This window comes from Muscardinus avellanarius, assembly GCF_963383645.1.
Source record: "Muscardinus avellanarius genome assembly, chromosome: X".
Lineage (NCBI taxonomy): Eukaryota > Metazoa > Chordata > Mammalia > Rodentia > Gliridae > Muscardinus > Muscardinus avellanarius.
Window position 1 is genome coordinate 99,145,861 of NC_137792.1, and position 20,749 is coordinate 99,166,609.

Below are 20,749 nucleotides of genomic sequence, written 5' to 3' on the forward strand. Positions count from 1 at the left end.
TGCCTATGAAAAACATCATAATGAGTTTGTGGAAAAAGTTAATAGGTTAAATAGTTTTAGACATTTAACTACAGTGTAATATTAGTCATCTCAGCACTTTCAATATCATTCTTATTTTGTTAAAATTATCCAGTTCATTAATAGTAAACTAGGCCTTGATTGGCAGTCCTGTTATTTCTAAAGATTCAAGTTTTCTATTGACACAGATTTTATGATTTAATTTCTCGAACAACAGTCTCTTGATCAGGAGTTTCATCTTCTTCAAAGGTCGGGTTGTCAACATGAGGAACAACATCCACTGCCACAGAACTTGCTTCATGGTTTACCAGCTGGAGATTTTCATCTTTAAGAAAAATGGTAATTTTAGGATGACTTTACCCATCTCTTAGAACAAAATTCAATATTCATTTCTAAGAATTATTTTATTTAATTCCATTATACTCTGATTATTATACTTACTCTGTTATTTTAATAACTAAATGCCTATTAGGTTTTATATAAGCTACATATAACATTTTGTAATGATTTATGATTACTCTTTTTTCAATTTTTTATTGGTGCATTATATTCATACATCATATTGGGGTAAAACACTTGTATGTACATACATGTACACATCACCGATTTAACCCCTACCCAATTCCCACCCCCTTCCCTCCCCATCCCTCCTTCTCTTGCTTGGCTTAGTGGTTTCATTCATGTGTATATACTTCTATCTATATTGTAGCCTCCTTAAGAGCAAAACTTCATATTTTTCCCTCTTCTCAACCCAAAATATAATATTTTTTAAACCTGGCTGAACATTGCTATCACCTAGGTACTTTATAAAAATTACCAACGCTGATGATTTGATTTTTGTGCTGGAATTGGAACCCAGGGCCTTGTACATGCTAGGCAAGTCCTTTACTACTGAGCCACATCCCCAGCCATCAAAGCATTGTTATACAAATACACTCATATAGATAGATGTTTAAGAAACCAACCAGTAAGTTCAGGGTACACACAAAGGAATATAAGTAGTGACAAATGAACCACATTGTATTATAAATGAAATGTAAAACCATCCTAAAGAGGGTGAGGAGAAAATAAACTAAACCTAAGCGACTTTGTAAAACAGTGCTTTGATTTTAGCCTATAAGATTGAAAATAATAATTATATACTAGGTAATAAAATTGTTCTAGACAGGAGCATGAGTTAGTAATGATGAAACTATTTTAAGTGTGTTCTAGAACTGAATAATAACTAAATAGAGTTTAGATAAGGAAAGCTGTTTTTCCTTTCACTGTCACAGAAACAAGTTACAAGTTAAGAAACGGGGAGGCTAGAATGAACCCTGGAGTGTTACAAAGGAATCAGATGAAGCAGTATGACCTCACTGTTTCTCAGATATACATATGTGTGTATATAGATAGATAGATGATAGATAGATGGATAAATGTGTGTATATTTGTACAAATATACATATATATACATATATATAGATAAATGTGTGTATATTTGTGCAAATAAATATAAAGAGAGATAGTGTCTACATATTTGTGTGCATAAACACATGTATTTCATAGCCTTATTCATTGAAAGGGCCAATTGCAATGACAGCTCAGTAGCAATAAGCATACCAGTGCGCTGCTCAGATTTTGGTTTAAAATCATTCTCCAGTAAAAGGCCCCATAAAGAAAAGGTGGATTCTATGACTAGGACAAGAGTGCAAAAAAATAAATTAAATTTTAGCCTAAGGGACAGCAAGCTACATCCCACAAAATCAAATAAACAGCTAAGAGTAGTTTTCAAATTTTTAAAAGGTTGCAAGATAAACCAACACTCCCCCGAAAACATGAACAAAAATATGTAGCAAAATAGAATATGCAGTTTATAGATTTCAAAGCTTAAAATATCTTCTGTCTAGCCCTTTATAGAAAAAATATTATCCATCCGAAACCTTGAACATCTTGTGATATTTAAAAAGGAAGTTGAAAGAACAAATGACCCACCTTAAACAAGTGCCTAGTGACTAAGTCTAGGTTAACATGAGCAATGGATAAATCATGATAAAAATATATAGAATAAAAATACCTATACCATATTATTGTAAAGAAATAATTGAGTAAATACAAAATGAATAGCTCTTACTTTCATTAAAATGATAATTGATAAATATAGAAAGACTGAGGGAAATAGACAATTCTTACTTGGCAAATACTTCAGTAATAATTATAACAACCAAGAAGAATCAATGACTGTGGGTAAAGGAATCATGAGAAACAAGATATTTGCATAATTTCCAGCCATCTCTCCATAAGATGTTTAATAATTACAAAGAACAAAAAACAGTAACCTTAAATGAAGAAATTTGGAAGATACTACCCTTAACCAAGTGAGTGAAGTTGAAACTGTCAGTAATAAAACAAAAACACCATGCACTTCACAACATGAGACATTGAGAAGGATACACAGTATTCTTATCAGAAATGGACAATGAATTCAATCATCAGCAAATAGCAGACGAGCCTAAATTGGGGAACATTCTGCAAAACAACTTATAAGCAGTCTTCAAAAATGTCAATGTTTTGAAAGGAAAACACTGAAGAACTTTAAGATTGGGGATTAAGGAGGCAAAACAATTAAATGTAGTAAGGGCTCTTGGGACAGAAAAGGACATTTGTAGGTCAACTGGTGAAATCTGAGTAAGGTCTGTTGTTTAGTGAATAATAGTTCATTAATTAATTTCCTGGACTTGGTAATTGCATATGATTATATAAGATATTAACTTTTGGAGAAGCTAGGTGAAGGGTATGTGGGAGTTCTTTGTACTATTTTTGAAACTTTTATTGTAAATCTGAAGTTATTTCAAAATTAAAATAAAAATATCTGTGTCTGGCCCAATCCTTCATGGATTCTGACTTAGCTGCTCTGAGATACAGCCTAGGCATTAGTAATGCATAAAACATCTTTAAGTGGTTCTTATGTGTAGTCAGGGTTGACGACTAGGGGCTTTATTCAAAAGATCTCAAGAAGCAAACCTTGGATCAGCAGCATGGTTAACTTGAAACTTAAAAACTTGGAAGAAAAATAAATGTCCAGGCCCACTGAGTCAAAAACTATGGTGGTAGAGTCTCTGTTTTAATATGACCCCCAGCCAACTTGATGAGTGCTTAAATTTGAAAATCAGTATTTTGATACAACACACCCCTGATGATTGATATGGCACAAAGACATGGACTAATTGTTTACAAAGTTATGAAAATCCATTATCATCATAAGATTAAATGGGTAATATGCAAGATCCCCAAACTGGTAATATATAATTAGATAAAATAGAATCTGTTGAAATGGTTATTTATTCAACAAAAATTTGTGTATCTACTATGAGACAGGCTGTACTACATTCTTAGTAGACACTAGTGAACAGATGACTTTCTTCCTACTCAAAGGAACTTTAGAAAGGTGTATTTGAATTTATAATTCATTGCAATAAAGGAAATGAAATTCCATGAGAGTAGAGAGTAGGGCTTCACAGACAAGTAAAGAAAGGCTTCTTAAAGAGAGGAAAGTCTTAAAGGGGGGAAACAAGTTAGTTTATTGTTTTCTTCTCCCAGTAAACTATTGGGAGAGGAAAGGGAAGAGTGGAAGGAATGGGCAAAGAGAAGACAGTGTCTCAAACTGTGTGAGCATAGAATTAAGGTTGGAAATTTGTAAATAGAATAGAGAAAAGGCATATTGAGTCACTAGGAAGGAGAAGAGGGAAGAATTTAGGGTATCTCAGGTTTCTTGTTCCAGGCACCTATAGGTGATGCTACCTCTAGGTGCCTGGAAAAGAACACAGGAAGAAGATGCATTATTATTTTACTTGCTTTTCAAATTCTTTGAAAAATCTCATCTGATTTTCCCATCTCCAAACCCAAAAGAGCACAAAAGTATGTTGGAATATTTTTGTAAGGAAAAAAAAGCATTGAATTATCTTGTGTACTCTCATTATCTTCACTATTACAACATAATTATGAGAACACAAGATCATCTGGGGCAAAGAGACAATGATTCCCTACTACAGGTAAAATTATCTACAAATTACTGACCCTTATAACTACTTTATACTCAAGAAAATGTCTGAAGATTAGATTACAAGAAATACAAGGTTTAATTTGCATGGCTATATTCCTCATGACATCTCCAGGAATGTCATTTGTGGGACTGATTAGCCTCCACAGGACAAAGGGTTATGTCAGAGGAAGTTGAAGCATGCACAAGCCACGCTGACAACCAGTTTCTCCTACTATTGTGCTAAAATTAGGTTCTCTGCAAATGAGGATTGAGGAAAAAACTCTTAAACTGACAAAAATTTAAAAAAGCATGAGAAAGTATGAGTTTAAAGGGAGGGAGAATTATTTTATAGGGAGTTTCTCTGTATAGAGAAAAAAGTAAAAAAATTCCCTTAAGTTTTCCTGTTGGTATGAAATTGTTATTTCACATAAAATCTGAAAAGAACATGTGCAATTTCAATTTTAACAGTTGATTAATTTCATGCTCCATGGTCAACAGGTGGCAGTGCATACCATTCTTCAACACTTTCCTACCAGAAAAAAATGGGCTCTTGAGAAGCTGGGAAGAAAGCAAGGCTTTGTAAATCAGATTCTATTCTTTATCTTACTTTCTGTTCTATGTGTAACAAAAAATGACTTCTAATGTTTAATGTTTCTCTTTAACAGCAGGAAGTACTTGATAAGCCAAAATTTATATGGATCAGAGAAAAGCTTTTCAATGAATCTTTTGTGAATAATCCTCATTCCAAGGTATTTCATCTAAATACTGGAATATGCGCATTAAGTTTAGATAGGGTGCATCCTTCATTGCATCATTTTAAGTAGAAAAAAATTGAAATGTGCTAATGGATAAATTAAACAAATGCTAAGATATAGGAATACTCAGATGTGTGATCTGCAGTGAGTCTATTATTATCATTATTATTATTTTTACTGGTGCATTATAGTCATATATCTTAATGGATTACAAGATATTAGAGGCATGCATGTACACATCATGCATTTAGCCCTTACACAATTCCTGTCCCATTCTCTTCTCCTTCATTCCTCATGCTTAACTTAGTGATTGACTTTGCTATGTTTGTGAATGTACATCATATACATTAGGGAGGTTCCTTCTGATCCCCTCCCATCACTCCCTTATTTGCTCATCTATGAGTCTTTTTTGAGGCACTTACTGCCCTTTCAGTATGGTGCTTACTTGCTGATTGCACATGCTCCTCCAGGGGCGGCTCATCTGCTCCCTGTACTGAAGCATATCCAGACGATGCAGTCTCGCTGCGATTATCCTCTTCATTGGGGGAGGCACTATTGGATGGATCATTGGACACAGGGACTTGTAAAGACACTGATCCATCTTCCACATCCACCTTTGGAAAATATGTGAACAAATTAAAAGACTCTTAGAGTATATCCTTCCCTTGATAGAGCATTAAAAAGGTTCTTTAAAAATGGCTCATTAAAAACGTTTCTTCAATCTTTTAAGTTTACAATCCCTTTTAATTTTTTGGCACTGAAGATTGAACCCAGGGGAGTTCTACTTCCAAGCTACAGCCCCAACCTTTTCACTTTATTTATCTTATTTTCTGAAACAAGATCTTGCTAAGCTGTTGAAGGTCTCACTAAATTGTTGAGGCTGTCCTCTAACCCAATATCCCCCAGTCTCAGCTTCCCAAGTACTAGGGTTATAGGAATGTACCACCATGTCTTATTTATAATCCTCTTTTTTAGCACTGGGGATTGAATCCAGGGGCATTCTACCTCTGAGCTAAACCCCCAGACCTATTTTACTTTTATTTTTAAACAGGGTCTCACGAATTTGTGGAGAGCCTTGCTAAATTGCTGAGACCTTCCAGTTTCAGCTTCCCAAGTACTGGGATTACAGGCATTCACCACCACACCAGGTTTATAATTGCTTTTTTTGCAGTATTGGGGACTGAACCCAAGGGTATTCTACCTTTGAGTTACACCCCTAGCCCTGTTTTCCTTTAATTTTTTAGTTTGAAACAGCATCTCACTGAGTTGCGAAGGGCCCCACTAAGTAGCAGAGGCTGGCTACGAACCACAGTCCTCCTGTCTCAGACTCCCAAATACTGGGATTACAAGTGTGTGTCACCATGTCTGGTTTATAATCACTTTTTATAATCACAAAAGTCTCTTGCTGACCCCAGTAAGAGCAATTAGAGTAGTAGGTCCACCTGGGGATTGAACCCAGGAACATTCTACCTCTGATCCATAACCCCAGCCCTATTTTATTATTTATTTACTTTAAAATGGGGTCTCACTAAATTTCTGAGAGTCTAAGTTGCTGAGGTTGGCCTTGTGTGTGAGATCTTCCTGGCTCAACCTCACATGTCTTGCGATTACAGTCGTGCATCACCATGCCTGGGTTTTCATTTTTGCTTTTATCTTGAAAATAAGTTGTTTCTTTAACTTACCAAATATGTTATAATTTAATTTTTATTAGAAGCTGTCCCAAACTATACATGTTTATTTAACTACCAATTTGGCCACTATATGATAATAACAGAGTGAAAACAAAAAGGGGGATGCCAAGTCGGTAGTTTATCTGATCATCACTTCAAATTCTTACCCAATAGCAAGTCCATTTAAACAGAGAAAGGATGAAGGAAAATAGAGATGGTCAAAGATGGCACCTCACAGTCTCTGTGATGTAAATATGTCTAGTTTTAGGTGTGAACTACATGTCTGGCACATTACATAGTTAAAAATAAGATATTTTCCTGAGCTCCCAGGCACATAAATAGCATATTGCTTAAGATTACTTCATATAAGTATTGTAACAATGTTTACCTCAATTCCCAAAGCTTTAAGAATGTCACATTTGCACATAGGGCATGTCCTGTGTTCTAACAGCCATGGGTCAACACATGTCTTATGGAAAATATGACTAATGAAAGAGAAAACATATAAATTAGTTCTCAGATGTGAAAGAGCAACAACACTTTGCATATATATACAGGTTACCTTATAACTTTGATTAGTCTTTGACAAGGTATTTTTTTTCCTTCTTGTCTTTTTTTATTAATTTATTTTTTAAATTGGTGCATTGTAGTCATATATCAATCACATTGGAGTACAAGACTTGAGAGGATATACAAGCACACATCATCCAATTAGCCCTCCTCCAGCCCCCGTCATATTCCCTCTCCCTCCCTCCATCCCACACTTCTTTGGTGATTTACTTTGATAGATTTGTTTATGTACCTCCTGCGTTTTAAAGATGCTCCGTCCTCCAGTATTACATACCCTCTGATTGGTCACATTAGTTGCTTCACTATAGGGCCCTTTCTATAGCTCAACCTCTTCCTGTTGCCCTTTTCCTCCTAGTTATTGCTGATTAAGAGAAGTGTCTGATTGATATTTTCTGCGATATTTCTCTGTGCATGCTGCGTTGCAAGTACCGATCCCACTCTTGATGGTCCCAGTAGTGGCCTGGCTACTCAGTGGACTGATCCAGACCTCGCTGGCTCAAGCAGCGGCCTTGCCTCATGGGAGGCCCCAGTTCTGGTCTCGCTGGCCCCTGCACCGGTCTAACCCCTAAGCTGGCTTGGGTCCCGGCCTTGGAGGCCGCAGGAGTGAACTTGCCTCACGCCAGGCTCCGATGCTGGCCATTGGCCCCTGCACCGGCCTAACCCCTTGGCAGGATTCCAATCCCGGCCTAGAAGGCCCCAGCACTGGCCTAGCCTCACGGCAGGCTCCAATGCCGGCCTCGTTGGCCCCAGCACCGGCCTAACCCCTCAGCAGGTTCCGTTCCCGGGTTAGGAGGCCCCAGCACTGGCCATGTCTCACGGCAGGCTCCGATGCTGGCCTCGCCTCACAGCAGGCTCTGATGCCAGCCTCACAGCATCTCCGATGTCGGCCACTGCCCCCGGCGCCCGCCTAACCCCACAGCAGGTTCCGATCACTGTCTCTGTGGTTATTATTTCAAAGGTTCCAGGTGTAATGTATCAGATCTCTGCCTCCCCTGAGTATTGGCCACTGGCATTGCCACTGCCTCCACCATTTCAAATCCTTCCCAGGCTCTTTTTCCACTCTGAATGTTGTCCAGTGTTCCTAAGCATGCGTGATGGTAGCATTCGGCATTTGGTGTAATTTCTCCAAAAAAATAAAGTTGGTAGGATCCGGTTTCTGCTTCTCCTGAATACAAGTCTCCACCACCATCGCGGAGAACTCTTTCAAAACCGCATTTCTCCTTGGTCTCCACTAAACTCTCTCCTTACAGGTGATGTCTGAGATTCTTAACAATATAGAGAAATAGCAGTCCTCTTTCACAGTGAATTTTTCCATAAGTTCCAGTGCATTTAGATAAGTTTTGTCTGCATCTCCAGTGTCCTGGCATCCATAACGGCTTTCTTACCTCCTCTCCGATATTTTTCTTTATCTTTTTCTGTTCTGGGCCCGGTTTCTCTAGGGGTCTGGCGTGCTACTCGCAGTTTGTTCGGCCCGGGGCCCAGAGTCCCGCGACCTGGACCCCGGCTGGTGTGTCCCGCGCTCGCGACCCCTGCCCAGAACCCAGCGTCTTACTGGGCCCGGTTTCTCCAGGGTTCTGGCGTGCTATGTGCCGCCGTTCGGCCCAGGGCCCAGGGTCCCGCGACCCAGCCCCAGCTGGTGTGCCGCGCGCGCGACCCCTGCCCAGAACCCAGCGTCTTACTGGGCCTGGTTTCTCCAGGGGTCTGGTGTGCTACGCGCAGTTCGGCCCGGGGCCCAGGGTCCCGCGACCCTGGCCCCAGCTGGTCGACAAGGTATATTTTTTAAAGACACACTAATAATACAAATAAAAAACATAACAAAACTTGGAAATTTCATAATACTGAACTTTAAAATACCAAAGCCTCACTTATCTAGTTTCAACAAACTATTTTCAGTAGTCATTACTTGAAAAAGCTAAGACATTGCCTGGCTTTAGGCTGTTCAATATTTCAAATGTTATACAATCAAAATTGTCGATCTCCAAACTAAAATGGTATGGTCATTCTCTCCAATACAGTACAATATAGTACCGAGCACAATATAGAACCTATGTTTTAGTCAATGGGACATATTCTAAGAACACCACTACTTACTAGCTAAAAGAAAGAGTAATGAGATACCTCTAAGAGAGGTATCTCCATAGAGGTATCTATGAGCAACTTCCAAGAGAGGGGTAATAAAAAAAACCTAAATAGTGAAGCCTTCCAAATAGGCACTCATAAGCTTAATTTATTTTATTTTCTCAATGGGATTGTTAGCATGCATTTAAAATAAAATAATCAACCATTGACATATATAGTTCTGATGGCTAGACACTCGGGTTCTATGGAATTAGCTTAGGATAGATTATCCTGGATTTTGGAAGCTATATAATTAAACCAATTTCTGTATTATTAAAAATAAAGCATTCTTCTACATTTGAATAAAACCAAGTTAAATATAAACATTTTCCCTACATTAATTTGAAAACATTCAAAATAGTTTTTCCTTATCACAATCATATTTGTGGGTCAGCTCTTTTTACTGATGCAAACTTACTTGCAGGTTAAGATGCGCACCAGATCATTTGGTTTATATAATTCAATACACACAGCACAGCTATCTCCATCAGGGCCAATTTCCTATAAACAAATAATTATCATTAGTCTGATAGATAAGAAAAAATAAATTACTTTGGAGAAATAACAGGCTTTGCATGTATTTAACTACCATAAATTTGTATAGAAGTAAAAGCATGTTGTCACTAAGGGACTATGTAGCTATAAAGTTTCCAAAGGTAATTTCAATTTATGTAGATTTTTAAAAGGATAAAGTCATCAAAAGGGGAATAGAATGAAGAAAATCAGGTAGCACTGATTTAAACTCTTTCCTGATTTTAGAATTCATAAAATGCCATTTGTACAAATTCTATACCTATGTTTTCCCATTTTTAAAAATCAAGGTGCTATTCACATACAGTAAAATTAATTCACTCTTTTGGTGTACAGTTCTGTACGTTTTGACAAAAACACATAATCAATTAATCCCTACCATAATCAATAATTTTTTGGTACTGGTGATCGAACCCAGGGCCATTCTACGAACTCAAAGCTAACACTCCTCAGCCCTTTTTAGTTTTGATTTTTAAACAGGGTCTCACTAAGTTGTTGAGGTTTGCTAAGTTGCTGAAGCTGAACTTGAAACTGTGACCCTCCCATCTTGGCCTCCCAAGTACTAAAATGATAGGCTTGTGCTACCATACCCTGCACAAAAAAGATATTGAAATTGTTATCCCAACAATTTCCTCCATACCCCTTGGTAGTTAACCCTTTCTTTCACTCCAGCTGTTGGAAGGCACCAATGAGCTTTTAGTCGATATAGTTTTGACTTTTTAGAATGTCATCATATAAATGGAATAATGCACTATCTAGCCTTTGAGTCCTTGTTAGGTTTTGCAGGTCTGGGGATGGAACCAAGCGGCATTAGACCTCCAAGCTACACCCCCTACCCTATTTTTATTCTTTATTTTGAAACCGGGTCTCACTGAGTTGCAGAGGGCCTCACTAAGTAGCTGAGGCTGTCCACGAACCGCGATCCTCCAGTTTCAGCCTCCCAAATGCTGGGATTACAAGCGTGCGCCACCGCGCCCGGCTTAGCCTTTGAGTCTTGCTTCTTTTACTTAGCATAAAATATATGAGATTCGTTAATGCTGTTTTATATATCAGTAGGGTTTCTACCTCTTTTTATTGTTAAATGGTATTCTATGATGCACTGTATCACAGTTTATCCATTTACCAGTTGAAAGACACTGAGGTTCTTTCCAGTTTGGGGCAATTATGAGTAAAGCTGTGTACAGGTATTTACGTGAATATAGGCGTTCTCATCTTTGTAAGAAAAAATTAATATTGTAAGCATATTTTTAAATCCATAAGGAATCACGGAACTGTTTTTTAAAGTGGTTGTACCATTTTGCATTTTTCACAGAAAATGCATGAAAGTCCCAGTTGCTCTACATATTGACCAGCTCTTGGAGTTTTCAGTTGTATTACTGTTAGCCATTCTAATAACTGTGTAGTTGTATCTCATTGTGGTTTTAGTATTGTAGTTCTCTAATTAACAATGACATTGAAGATGTTTTCCTGTGCTTGTCATCCATATATTTTCTTTAGTGAAGTATTTATTTTTCTTGTCTATTTTTTATTGGGTTGTTTTCTTACTGTTGACAGTTCTTTATATATTCTGGATACAGTCCTTTAAGTTATATGTGATTTGCAAATATTTTCTCCCAGTTCCTAACTTCTCTTTTCCTTCTCTTAAATGGCTTTCAAAGAGCAGAAATTCTTAACTTTGACAAATCTCTTCATGTTTTTGTGGACTTGTTTTCAGTATCATATCTATGAAATATTTATGGCTCTCACATCATGATATTTGCTTATGAGTTTCCTTCTAAAATCTTCATAGACCTAGGTTTTATATTTAGATCTATAGGTTTTAGTTAAAATTTATATAGGGTAGCCTGGCCTGGTGGTGCACGCTTGTAATCCCAGCATTCAGGAGGCTGAGACCAGAGGATCACATTTTGCAGACAGTCTCAGCTCCTTAGTGAGGCCCTCTGCAACTTAGTGAGACCCTATTTCAAAATAAGGAATAAAAAATAGGGCTGGGATTGTAGCTTGGAGGGCGAATGCCCCTGGGTTCTATTCCTAGACCCTCAAAAAACAATTTATATAGGGTATAAATAATGGAATGAGGTTCTTTTTTTGGATATCTAATTGTTGCATTGGGCTTTCCTTTCTCTATTGAATTCCCTTTGCATTTTACCAAAACTAAGTTTACTATATATGTGTGTAACTATTTCTAGACTCTCTTTTGTTCCTTTGATTTTTAAGTCTATCCTTTCTGCCATACCACACCATTTTAATTGTTGTAGTTTTAAAATAAGTATGCAAATTAGGTATTATGAATCATCCAAGGTTATTCTTACTTATCAAAATTATTTAAAATTATTTTATTTTTTCTGGTTCTTTCAGCTTTTCCGTATAAACTTAGAATAAGCCTGTCACTTCTGACAAAAGATTCCATTAGAATTTTTTGAAAGTTCATTGAATCTATAGATTAGTTTGCGAGGAGCTACCTTCAAACAACCGTGACATTTTTGTCCCACTATCACGGTATATCTATTTCTTTAGATATTTTGGCTTCTTTCTTTAGTGTTTTACAGTTTTCAGCATATGAATCTAATACATATTTTGAAGATTTATAAACAAGTACTTAATGATTTAAATGTTATTTAAATGGTACATTTTTATTTTGATAAGTTCTGCAGCTATTTTTATGATATATGTTTTGCCAATCAATGGTTGTTTTCAACTGTTTTAAATCAGAAAATGGATGTTCAATTAAAATTGCATCAAAACATTGTATTAATTCTCTGTACTTACTGAAGCAAATTACTAAAACTTGTTGTTTTAAAATGATACAACTTGCAGCCAGGTATGGTGGAGCAGACTTGTAATCCCAGTATTTAGGAGGCTGAGACAGGAGGATCGCAGTTAGCAGACAGCCTCAACTACTTAGTGAGGTACTTTGCAACTCAGTTAGAAGCTGTTTCAAAATAAAGAATAAAATATAGGGCTAGGGGTGTAGCTCAGAGGTAGAATGCCCCTGGGTTCCATCCCCAGTACCGCAAAACAACAACAACAACAACAACAACAACAACCTATACAACTCTATTTTCTTAATGTTCCCAAGGGCAGAAGTCTAAAACCATGGTTTGTCAGTATTCTGTTCTTCAGGAGATAACAGAGCAGAATCCTTTTCTATGTTTTTGAGGCTGCCAGCATTCCTTGTCTCTGTTGTCACATCTCCTACTATACTGTAATCAAATCCCTAATGCACCATAGTCGTCTATCTTTCTTCCTCTATCTTTTTTGGTACTAGGGATTGGATCCAAGTATGCTTTGACACTGAGTGACACCCTCCATCCCCTTTTTTGTGGTAGTGGAGATTGAAGTCTGGTGACTTCTACCTCCAAGCTATACTCCTATCGCTATTCTATTTTTTATTTTGAAACAGGTTTGACTAAGTTACCTAGGGCTGGCCTCTGATCTGTAATCCTCCTATCTTAGCCTCCAAAGTACTAGCATTACAGGCATATAGCACCACACATCATTATCCCTAGGCCTTTTTATTTTTTATTTTGAGACAGAGTCTTGTCAAGTTTCCCAGGTTGTCTGTGATCCTCCTGCCCCATCCTCCTTAATTCCTGGGATGACAGGTGTGTACCACCATACCAGTGTTGAGTGTGTCCGTGTGTGTGTGTGTGTGTGTGTGTGTGTGTGTGTGCATGCACACGTGCGAATGTGAACATGGTGCTAGGGATTAAACCCAGGGCCTAGCACATGCCAGGCAAATGATCTACACTTCCTTTATCTTATGATGCTGTGATTATATTTAGGACCCATCTGGATAATCTCCCTATCTCAATTTCCTTAACTTAATTATATTTACAAAGTCCTTTCTGCCATATAAGATACCATTCAGAGGTTCCAGGAATTAGGTTCTAGATATCTTAGGGGTCCATTATTCAGCCTACTTTTAGCACCAAATATTTAAAAAGTCAATAAAAATATAATAGAAGAAAAAAAATTTTTTGCGGGTCTGGGGATGGAACCCAGGGGCATTTGACCTCTGAGCTATATCCCCTGCCCTATTTTTTATTCTTTATTTTGAAACAGGGTCTCACTGTGTGGCAGAGGGCCTTACTAAGTAGCTGAGAACTTTCCGTGAACCACGATTTTCCGGTCTCAGCCTCCCGAAAGCTGGGATTACAAGCGTGCACCACCACACCCAGCTGAGAAGAAAATTTAATTTTAACAAGGCATTGGCAGCTCTGCTTTAAGAAAAATAGCATTTTGAAGTGATAGGCGCACCTTGTCTCCTTGTTTCAATGTGCGTAGTTGAAGCCTTCCAATAGCTTTTTTAGCATCTGCTTTCAATTGTCTCTGTAATAAAAATAGCAGGTATTAAAAATGCATTTTCAAAAGAAGTATACTGAAAAGGCAGAATAGATTAATAAATATTTATCAGGTAAAAGTGGAAGTATAAATAAATTTTAAAAGATAAAAATTAGCCATAATGAATATCTTATTTATCTGATACCAGACAATAATTTTAAAATTACTGATTTTTTTAAGAATATTAGATTCTGTAGTCAAACCCATGTAGATAAGACCTTACATATTTAATAAAGTGCATCACCCACCCCTGGACAAATGGAAAAAAAAATTAAGTTTAACATTTCTAGACCAGAATGGCTGTTAATTTCCAAACAATGCCAACTCAACACCATAAACTGGGATACTTTTTCCAAAGCTGATAGCACAGCTAAAGTTTCCAAAAATTCAAAAAAATATATATATATTATTATATATATGTAAATTTGAGAATACTGGTAAAGCTACATGTATTCATATCTTTTTCGTATTCATTTTCTCTCTCTCCCCATATATTATATAATATATCATATAATATATGGGGAGAGAGGTACCCCAATAATAGCAGTATGTTATGCATCAATAGCAGCAACAGCTTTTCTAGGTTCTGCAGTCATCTGAACAAAATTATGGAGACATCTAGCACACTCCATTAAAAAAAGGGAAAAAGGTAAAAACAAAACCTCAGAAAACAGCAAGGTTCTGTTACTGTTTTGAAGCCTGGCACCATTTTTTATTAGCTTCTCAATCATCATCTGGAAAAAAGACATTCTAGAGTAACATCATTACAAACAGCTCCGGGAAGCATAGTCACCACTATGTGTCATAAAGCACGTACGAGATAGCTTATGTTCACAGAGGTATAATACAGTACTGTCGTAGAGCTACAATACTAGAGAATACAATTACAAAGGCATTATTTGCCAGGCGTGATGGCGCACGCTTGTAATCCAGGCATTCCGGGGGCAGAGACCCTCCGCCTACTAAGTAGCCCGAACTACGTAGCAAGATCCTTTGTAAATCAGTGAGATCCCATTTCAAAAAATAAAAATAAAAAAACTAACAAAAATAGGTCTGGAGGTGTAGCTCAGAGGTAGAATGCCCCAGGGTTCCATCCCTAGTAAAGCGCAAAAAAAAAAAAAAAAAAAAAAAGTTGGGGGATTATTTTATTATTTGAGACTTGATTCTACATTTCCAGCAGAGGGCCCAAATGATGATGTGACACAGTTCTGAAAAAAAAAAGCAGTTTTTTCTTAGATAAGATTTCCTTTCACTAGTGGCACAGTTCTAGGTTGAAATATTTATTATATTTCTCAACTTTCTTTTTTTTTTTGCGGATCTGGGGATGAAACACAGAGGCATTCGACCTCCGAGCTACACCCCCTGCCCTTTTATTCTTTATTTTGAAACTAGATCTCACTGAGTTGCAGAGGGCCTCACTAAGTAGCTGAGGCTGCCGGCAAACCGTGGTCCTCCGGTCTCAGCCTCCCGAATGCTGGGATCACAAGCGTGCGCCACCACTCCCGGCTTCTCTACTTTCTAAAACAGCATCTTTGGGAGAATACTGTTAAAGCTAAATATCCATATTCCAAAGGGATTCAGAGATTATGAATTTTCAAGTTAATTTTCCTATATTCAAGTTCAGAAGACCTTAATATGTATCTTTTCCAATTTCTTTTTTGAAGTGTCTTGTTTGATGGAAAGCACACAGGACTTGGATTCAAAAGGACCTAAATTCAAAATCTGATTTCCTCACTTACTGAATTAATAACTCTCAACCAGACCCTTTATGATTTGAGCTTATTTACTTGTCTATCAATTGAGGATAATATCAACCTTTACAATATTTGGTATTTGTAAAACATGTTTATAATTATTTTTGCCAGTAATGAAGATGGATTCTGAGCGTAGTCACCTTTGTTTCACTGGGCACATATCTAGATGAGTCTGGATACTCTAAGTCCACCCCAAAGCTCCTTTAGGAAATGAGGACTAAAACATTATGCATAACTGAATCAGAAACAAAGAGGGAGTGTGAGAGGATCTAAAAGGCGAGGAAAAGATTACAAAAAAAGGAAACATTGACAGACTGTCCTTCTTGAATGTGGGGTGAGCTAGCCTGAGGAAAAATCCCCAGTGGTATGAGATATTTGGTGTAGTGCTGCAAGTCCTTCTTTACTACTCTTTACAATCTAATACACTAGCCGGGCGTGGTGGCGCACGCTTGTAATCCCCGCGCTCGGGAGGCTGAGACAGGAGGATCGCACGGGTTCGAAGCCAGCCTCAGCTACTTAGTGAGACTCTCAGCAACTTAGTGACACCTTGTTTCCAATTTCAAAATAAAGTATAAAATAGGTCTGGGAGTATAGCCCCGAGGTAGAAAGCCTCTGGGTTCCACCCCCAGTACCACCAAAAAAAAAAAAAATTGAATACATATAAGAATGCCTCGTGTGAACATAATATATGTGTACATTGAAACAGAGGCCAGATTTCACACACATGTGGAGCCTGTGTGGAATTAAAAGACAGCACATGCAGCATGACAAGATGATAAGTAAGCTTCCTATGTTGAAGTGCAAAAAGAACAAAGTACCAGAAATTTAGCAAAATGTGCTCAGAAGCCCAGGTCATTGGGAGAGGGTAAACAGCTTCACCATCCCCTCCCTACCAAAGTCCCCAGCTGCCATCTAGGATACATGAAAATATGAGATTGAAAGTAAAGCATCTAATGTAATGCCTGGAATATAGCAGAAATTCAATAAAACTTGTACCAAGTGAAAATACAAGCTACTCCTCATAAATAAGTATCAACAGGTACTTATAACATGTCTATACATATTTTTTGTGGCAAATGTATTTTGAAAGGTAATAATCCACAGTATAGGTATGCAAATAATTTTCTGAATGCCCAAACTGTCTCCTATATATCATTCTGTGAAAGACACTTGGCTTAGAGCCAAGAATATTACTAGTCAAATTATCCCTTTGCTCTCACAGAAACAGCAGAAGCTTTGCAGACTGTTATCTAAACAGCAAATAAAGCTTAATAGAAACAATTAATAGGATGGCTTAGATCCCAAAAAAGGAAAGAAGTGTTAATGGAAGCCCTTGAATCCTCATTTAGGTCTAAATTGGTTATTAAAAGCGGGATTTTTCTAATTTTTTAGCACAAATATCTTCTGTTTGTTCCATTGTAAACAAATACTAGGATTATGGTGAATGGAGACTAGTTGGGATCACACAGGTTCGAAGCCAGCCTCAGCTACTTAGTGAGGCTCTCAGCAACTTAGTGAGACCCTGATTCCATATAAAATAGAAAATAGGTCTGGGTGTATAGCCTGGAAGTAAAAAGCCTCTGTGTTCTACTCCTCGTACCACACACACAACAAAAGCCCTTTCCTTTAAATATAGGATGTAAAACAAATGATTTTGGTAAAAATTTAAAATTGTCTTTTTAGAAACTGAATGAAAATCATTTGCAAAATTGCCACTAGTATTCAAAGTATTTCAGTGTTACACTCATAGCAAGAGTTCCGAGATGCAATTCACTCTCTAAAAACTGACATATGAAAGCAACACAGGACCAAGTAGTTTATAGTAAATATGTGAATCTGGACATTATCTTTTTATGAACTGGGGATTGAACCCAGGGGCATTCTACCTCTCAGCTATACCCCAACCCTTTTTTGTGTGTAGGGTGCTGGGGATTGAACTCAGGGTAATTCTACCACCAAGCTATACCCCCAGCCCAATTTTTTATTCTTTATTTTGAAAGAGGGTCTCACTAAGTTGTGGAGGGCCTCACTAAGTACCTAAGGCTGGCCGGATACTCCTGTCTCAGCCTCCCAAGTGCTGGGATTACAAGCATGAGCCACCACACCCAGCTTTAAGTCACTTTTTGAGTGCCCAAATAGTTAAGGATGATATACACCATTGAGAATGGCAATTTATATTTTATTCCTTAAAAACCAGAACTTCAAGAACATATTAACATTACTATACAAATTACATCAGAAACTTTTCCAATGCTTTGCTGCCATATCAGAATTCCCTCTACCCTATAAATTTGAGTAGCACATATTTTCCACTTCTTATGTTCTGTAATTGTGTTATTCACTTGTCTTTCTCTCTGACTAGATTGAAAGTAGCTAGAGGTCTATGCCTTAGTAAAAGCCTCTAGTCACTGGGCATGGTGATGCATGCCTGTAATCCCAGTACTTGGGAGGCTGAAACAGGAGGATTGAAGGTTCAAAGGTAGCCTCCATAATTTAGTGACGCTGTTAGCAACTTACTAAGACCCTGTTTCAAGATAAAAAAAAATAGAATAGAATAGGGATAGGGGTGCAGCTCAGAAGTAGAATGCCCCTGGATTTAATCCCCAGCATCACACATACATACAAGCCTTTTAATTTGAGGAAAATTAAATTTGGAGGAAACTAATTAAAACTAAATTTGGAGGAAAGAAAGTTTTAGAGATCATTCACTGGGCCTCTACCTCTATCAGGTCCAACCCTATGAGTTTTATATGTGTCATCATGTATAATCATTAACAATCTTGTGAAATAGGTATTTTAATATCCAGGTATTAAGGACAAGAATAGTAAGGTTATGAAGCTAAAGTCCAGGCAGCTGGTTAGCTGTGGAGCTGTGACTCAGTTCAATCCCAGGTTCTATCTGATTTTAAAGCCCATGATCTCTCCACCAAAGTACACTACCTCCATTGTGCAATAGCAAAGAAGCCTTTAGAAGCTTTCACATTCCTTGAGAAAAGATAAATGAAAAAATTAAGGGGAAAAAGCTCTCAAAGTCAGCTATTACCCAGTCTTAAGATTCTTTCTAAATCAGCTATTTACTGTGATTTGAGATAGTTTTTCAAACACATAAATTATACCAAGAGACTCTCCCCTCCTCCTCCATCCTAAGAAATGCCTGGTCTACAAATACTTGGCAGTAGAGTTGAAGACTTATTTAAAAATATGATTGTTGGCCAATTTTCTTAACAGAAGTTTAATGTCTCTCCTCTGATTAGTCAAAAGCTTCAAAGGTTCTAGCCACTGAAGATCTCAGCTATTAAGGTTTTTTTTTGCTAATAAGTGGGAATTTATTGGAGCTGACAATGAAAGTTGGATCAACTCTTATTTTCATTACAATATTTATATTAAAATTATAGTGAACAGAAAAGTATTACACTCAGTCCATTTTTGCATTATATCAAACTAGGTAAAATCTATGTTTTAGTCTGATGATTTGTCCCTGGCTTTTGGTCACAGGGCATTTATCTTTCAGTTTAACTCAAATCCACATAATGACAGTAAGTATGTAGTCACACCCAATTATTTGATGGGAGCTGGGTGTGTAAAAGCTAAGAAAAGAGGATAGGTATAAGCAAACTAGATTTTCCTATGCCTCTAAAGGTAAACAGTTTCATAGATTTGGCTCAGAGTTTCTCAAATAAGACACTTAAAACCAAAAATTACTTCAAGAGGATTCCTTCTCTTAGATATATACTTGTTAACAAAAGTAATGCTTGAGCTATGTGGCAGTTTAGCTATATGAGAAATCAAAGAAATCTGTCTTATTCAATGAAACCTATGCATAATATTTTAATAAACTTATTCCTACAGTTAAAAAGAGGTACATGCTATAAAACACCTTCTCACAAACCCACAGAATCTCAGAATGGGGATAAAAGTACAGCATAGTTTACTTGAAATTTGCTAAGGGAGTAGATCTTAAGTTTCATCAACACACACACACACACACACACACACACACACACGTAAGTATGTGTAACTCTGGGTGGTGACTATGTATTTATTAATTTGAGTTACTGATATAGGCCAGGCATAGTGGTAACCAAAGCCTGGGTCTACAGGTGAGTACCACCATGATATGCTTATATCATTAACTCTTTTCCCAGCTTTATTACAGTATGATTGAAAAGTAAAAATTCTATCAGTTCAAGGTATACATGTGATGATTTGATATAGGTTATATAGTGTGAAATAATTACAACAGTCAAATTAGTGAACACATTTGTTACCATGTACATCAGATCCTCAGAATTTGTCTTGTGTGTGTGCGTGTGTGCACATGTGTGTGTGTGTGTGTGTGTGTGTGTGTGTGTGTGTGTGTGGTGCTGGGGGTTGAACCCAGGGGCATTCTACCTCTGAGAGAGACCCCCAGCTATATTTTTGTTATTTTGAAACAGGGTCTCTCACTAAGTTGCAGATGGCCTCATTAAGTTGATGAGGTTGGTTGTGAACCTGTAATTTCTCCTGTCTCAGCTTTACAAGTACTAGGATTATAGGGATGGACCACATGCCGGGCTAAAGATTGAAATTCAGAAGTAGAAAGCAGAATGACAGTTGCCAGGGGCTAAGGATGGGAGAAAGGGCTTGCTAGGAGCTTGGTTGGTTTAAGGGTACCAACTTGTAAGTATGTTATTTATTCTTAAAGATGTTTGCCTTTTTTAAAAAAATCTAATTCTCACTTAGTCAAGTGTATTTTTTACTCTTTTCCTATCTAAGAGCCAAAATTCTCATACTTTTGTAAAAGACACTGAACAACTCTCAAATTAGGTAGGAAAAGATACATGAATGCAAACACACCAACCACAAATGGTACAGTATGTGTAGACACCTGATGAGTCATCCAGTTAATCTCATGGACTAAGTGGAGTAGAGAAGATTGAATGCAACAAAATATATTTTAGTTTTTAAATATTTTTGTTTTTTGTAGTG

At 37.3% G+C, this 20,749-nt stretch overlaps 1 protein-coding gene across 2 annotated transcripts in view; it reads right to left on the reverse strand.

Annotated features, from left to right (window-relative positions):
• Positions 1-209: 209 nt before the first annotated feature.
• Positions 210-20,749, reverse strand: part of RNF128 (ring finger protein 128) — a gene marked incomplete at both ends in the record, with an annotated part of 123,755 nt that continues 103,215 nt past the window's right edge. For both annotated transcript variants that reach the window (XM_080719155.1, XM_080719156.1), the window contains 5 exons: positions 210-343; positions 5,240-5,408; positions 6,853-6,949; positions 9,571-9,653; positions 13,944-14,015. In XM_080719155.1, the coding sequence (XP_080575281.1) occupies positions 210-343; positions 5,240-5,408; positions 6,853-6,949; positions 9,571-9,653; positions 13,944-14,015 (555 nt within the window). The remainder of the gene's footprint in view (positions 344-5,239; positions 5,409-6,852; positions 6,950-9,570; positions 9,654-13,943; positions 14,016-20,749) is intronic.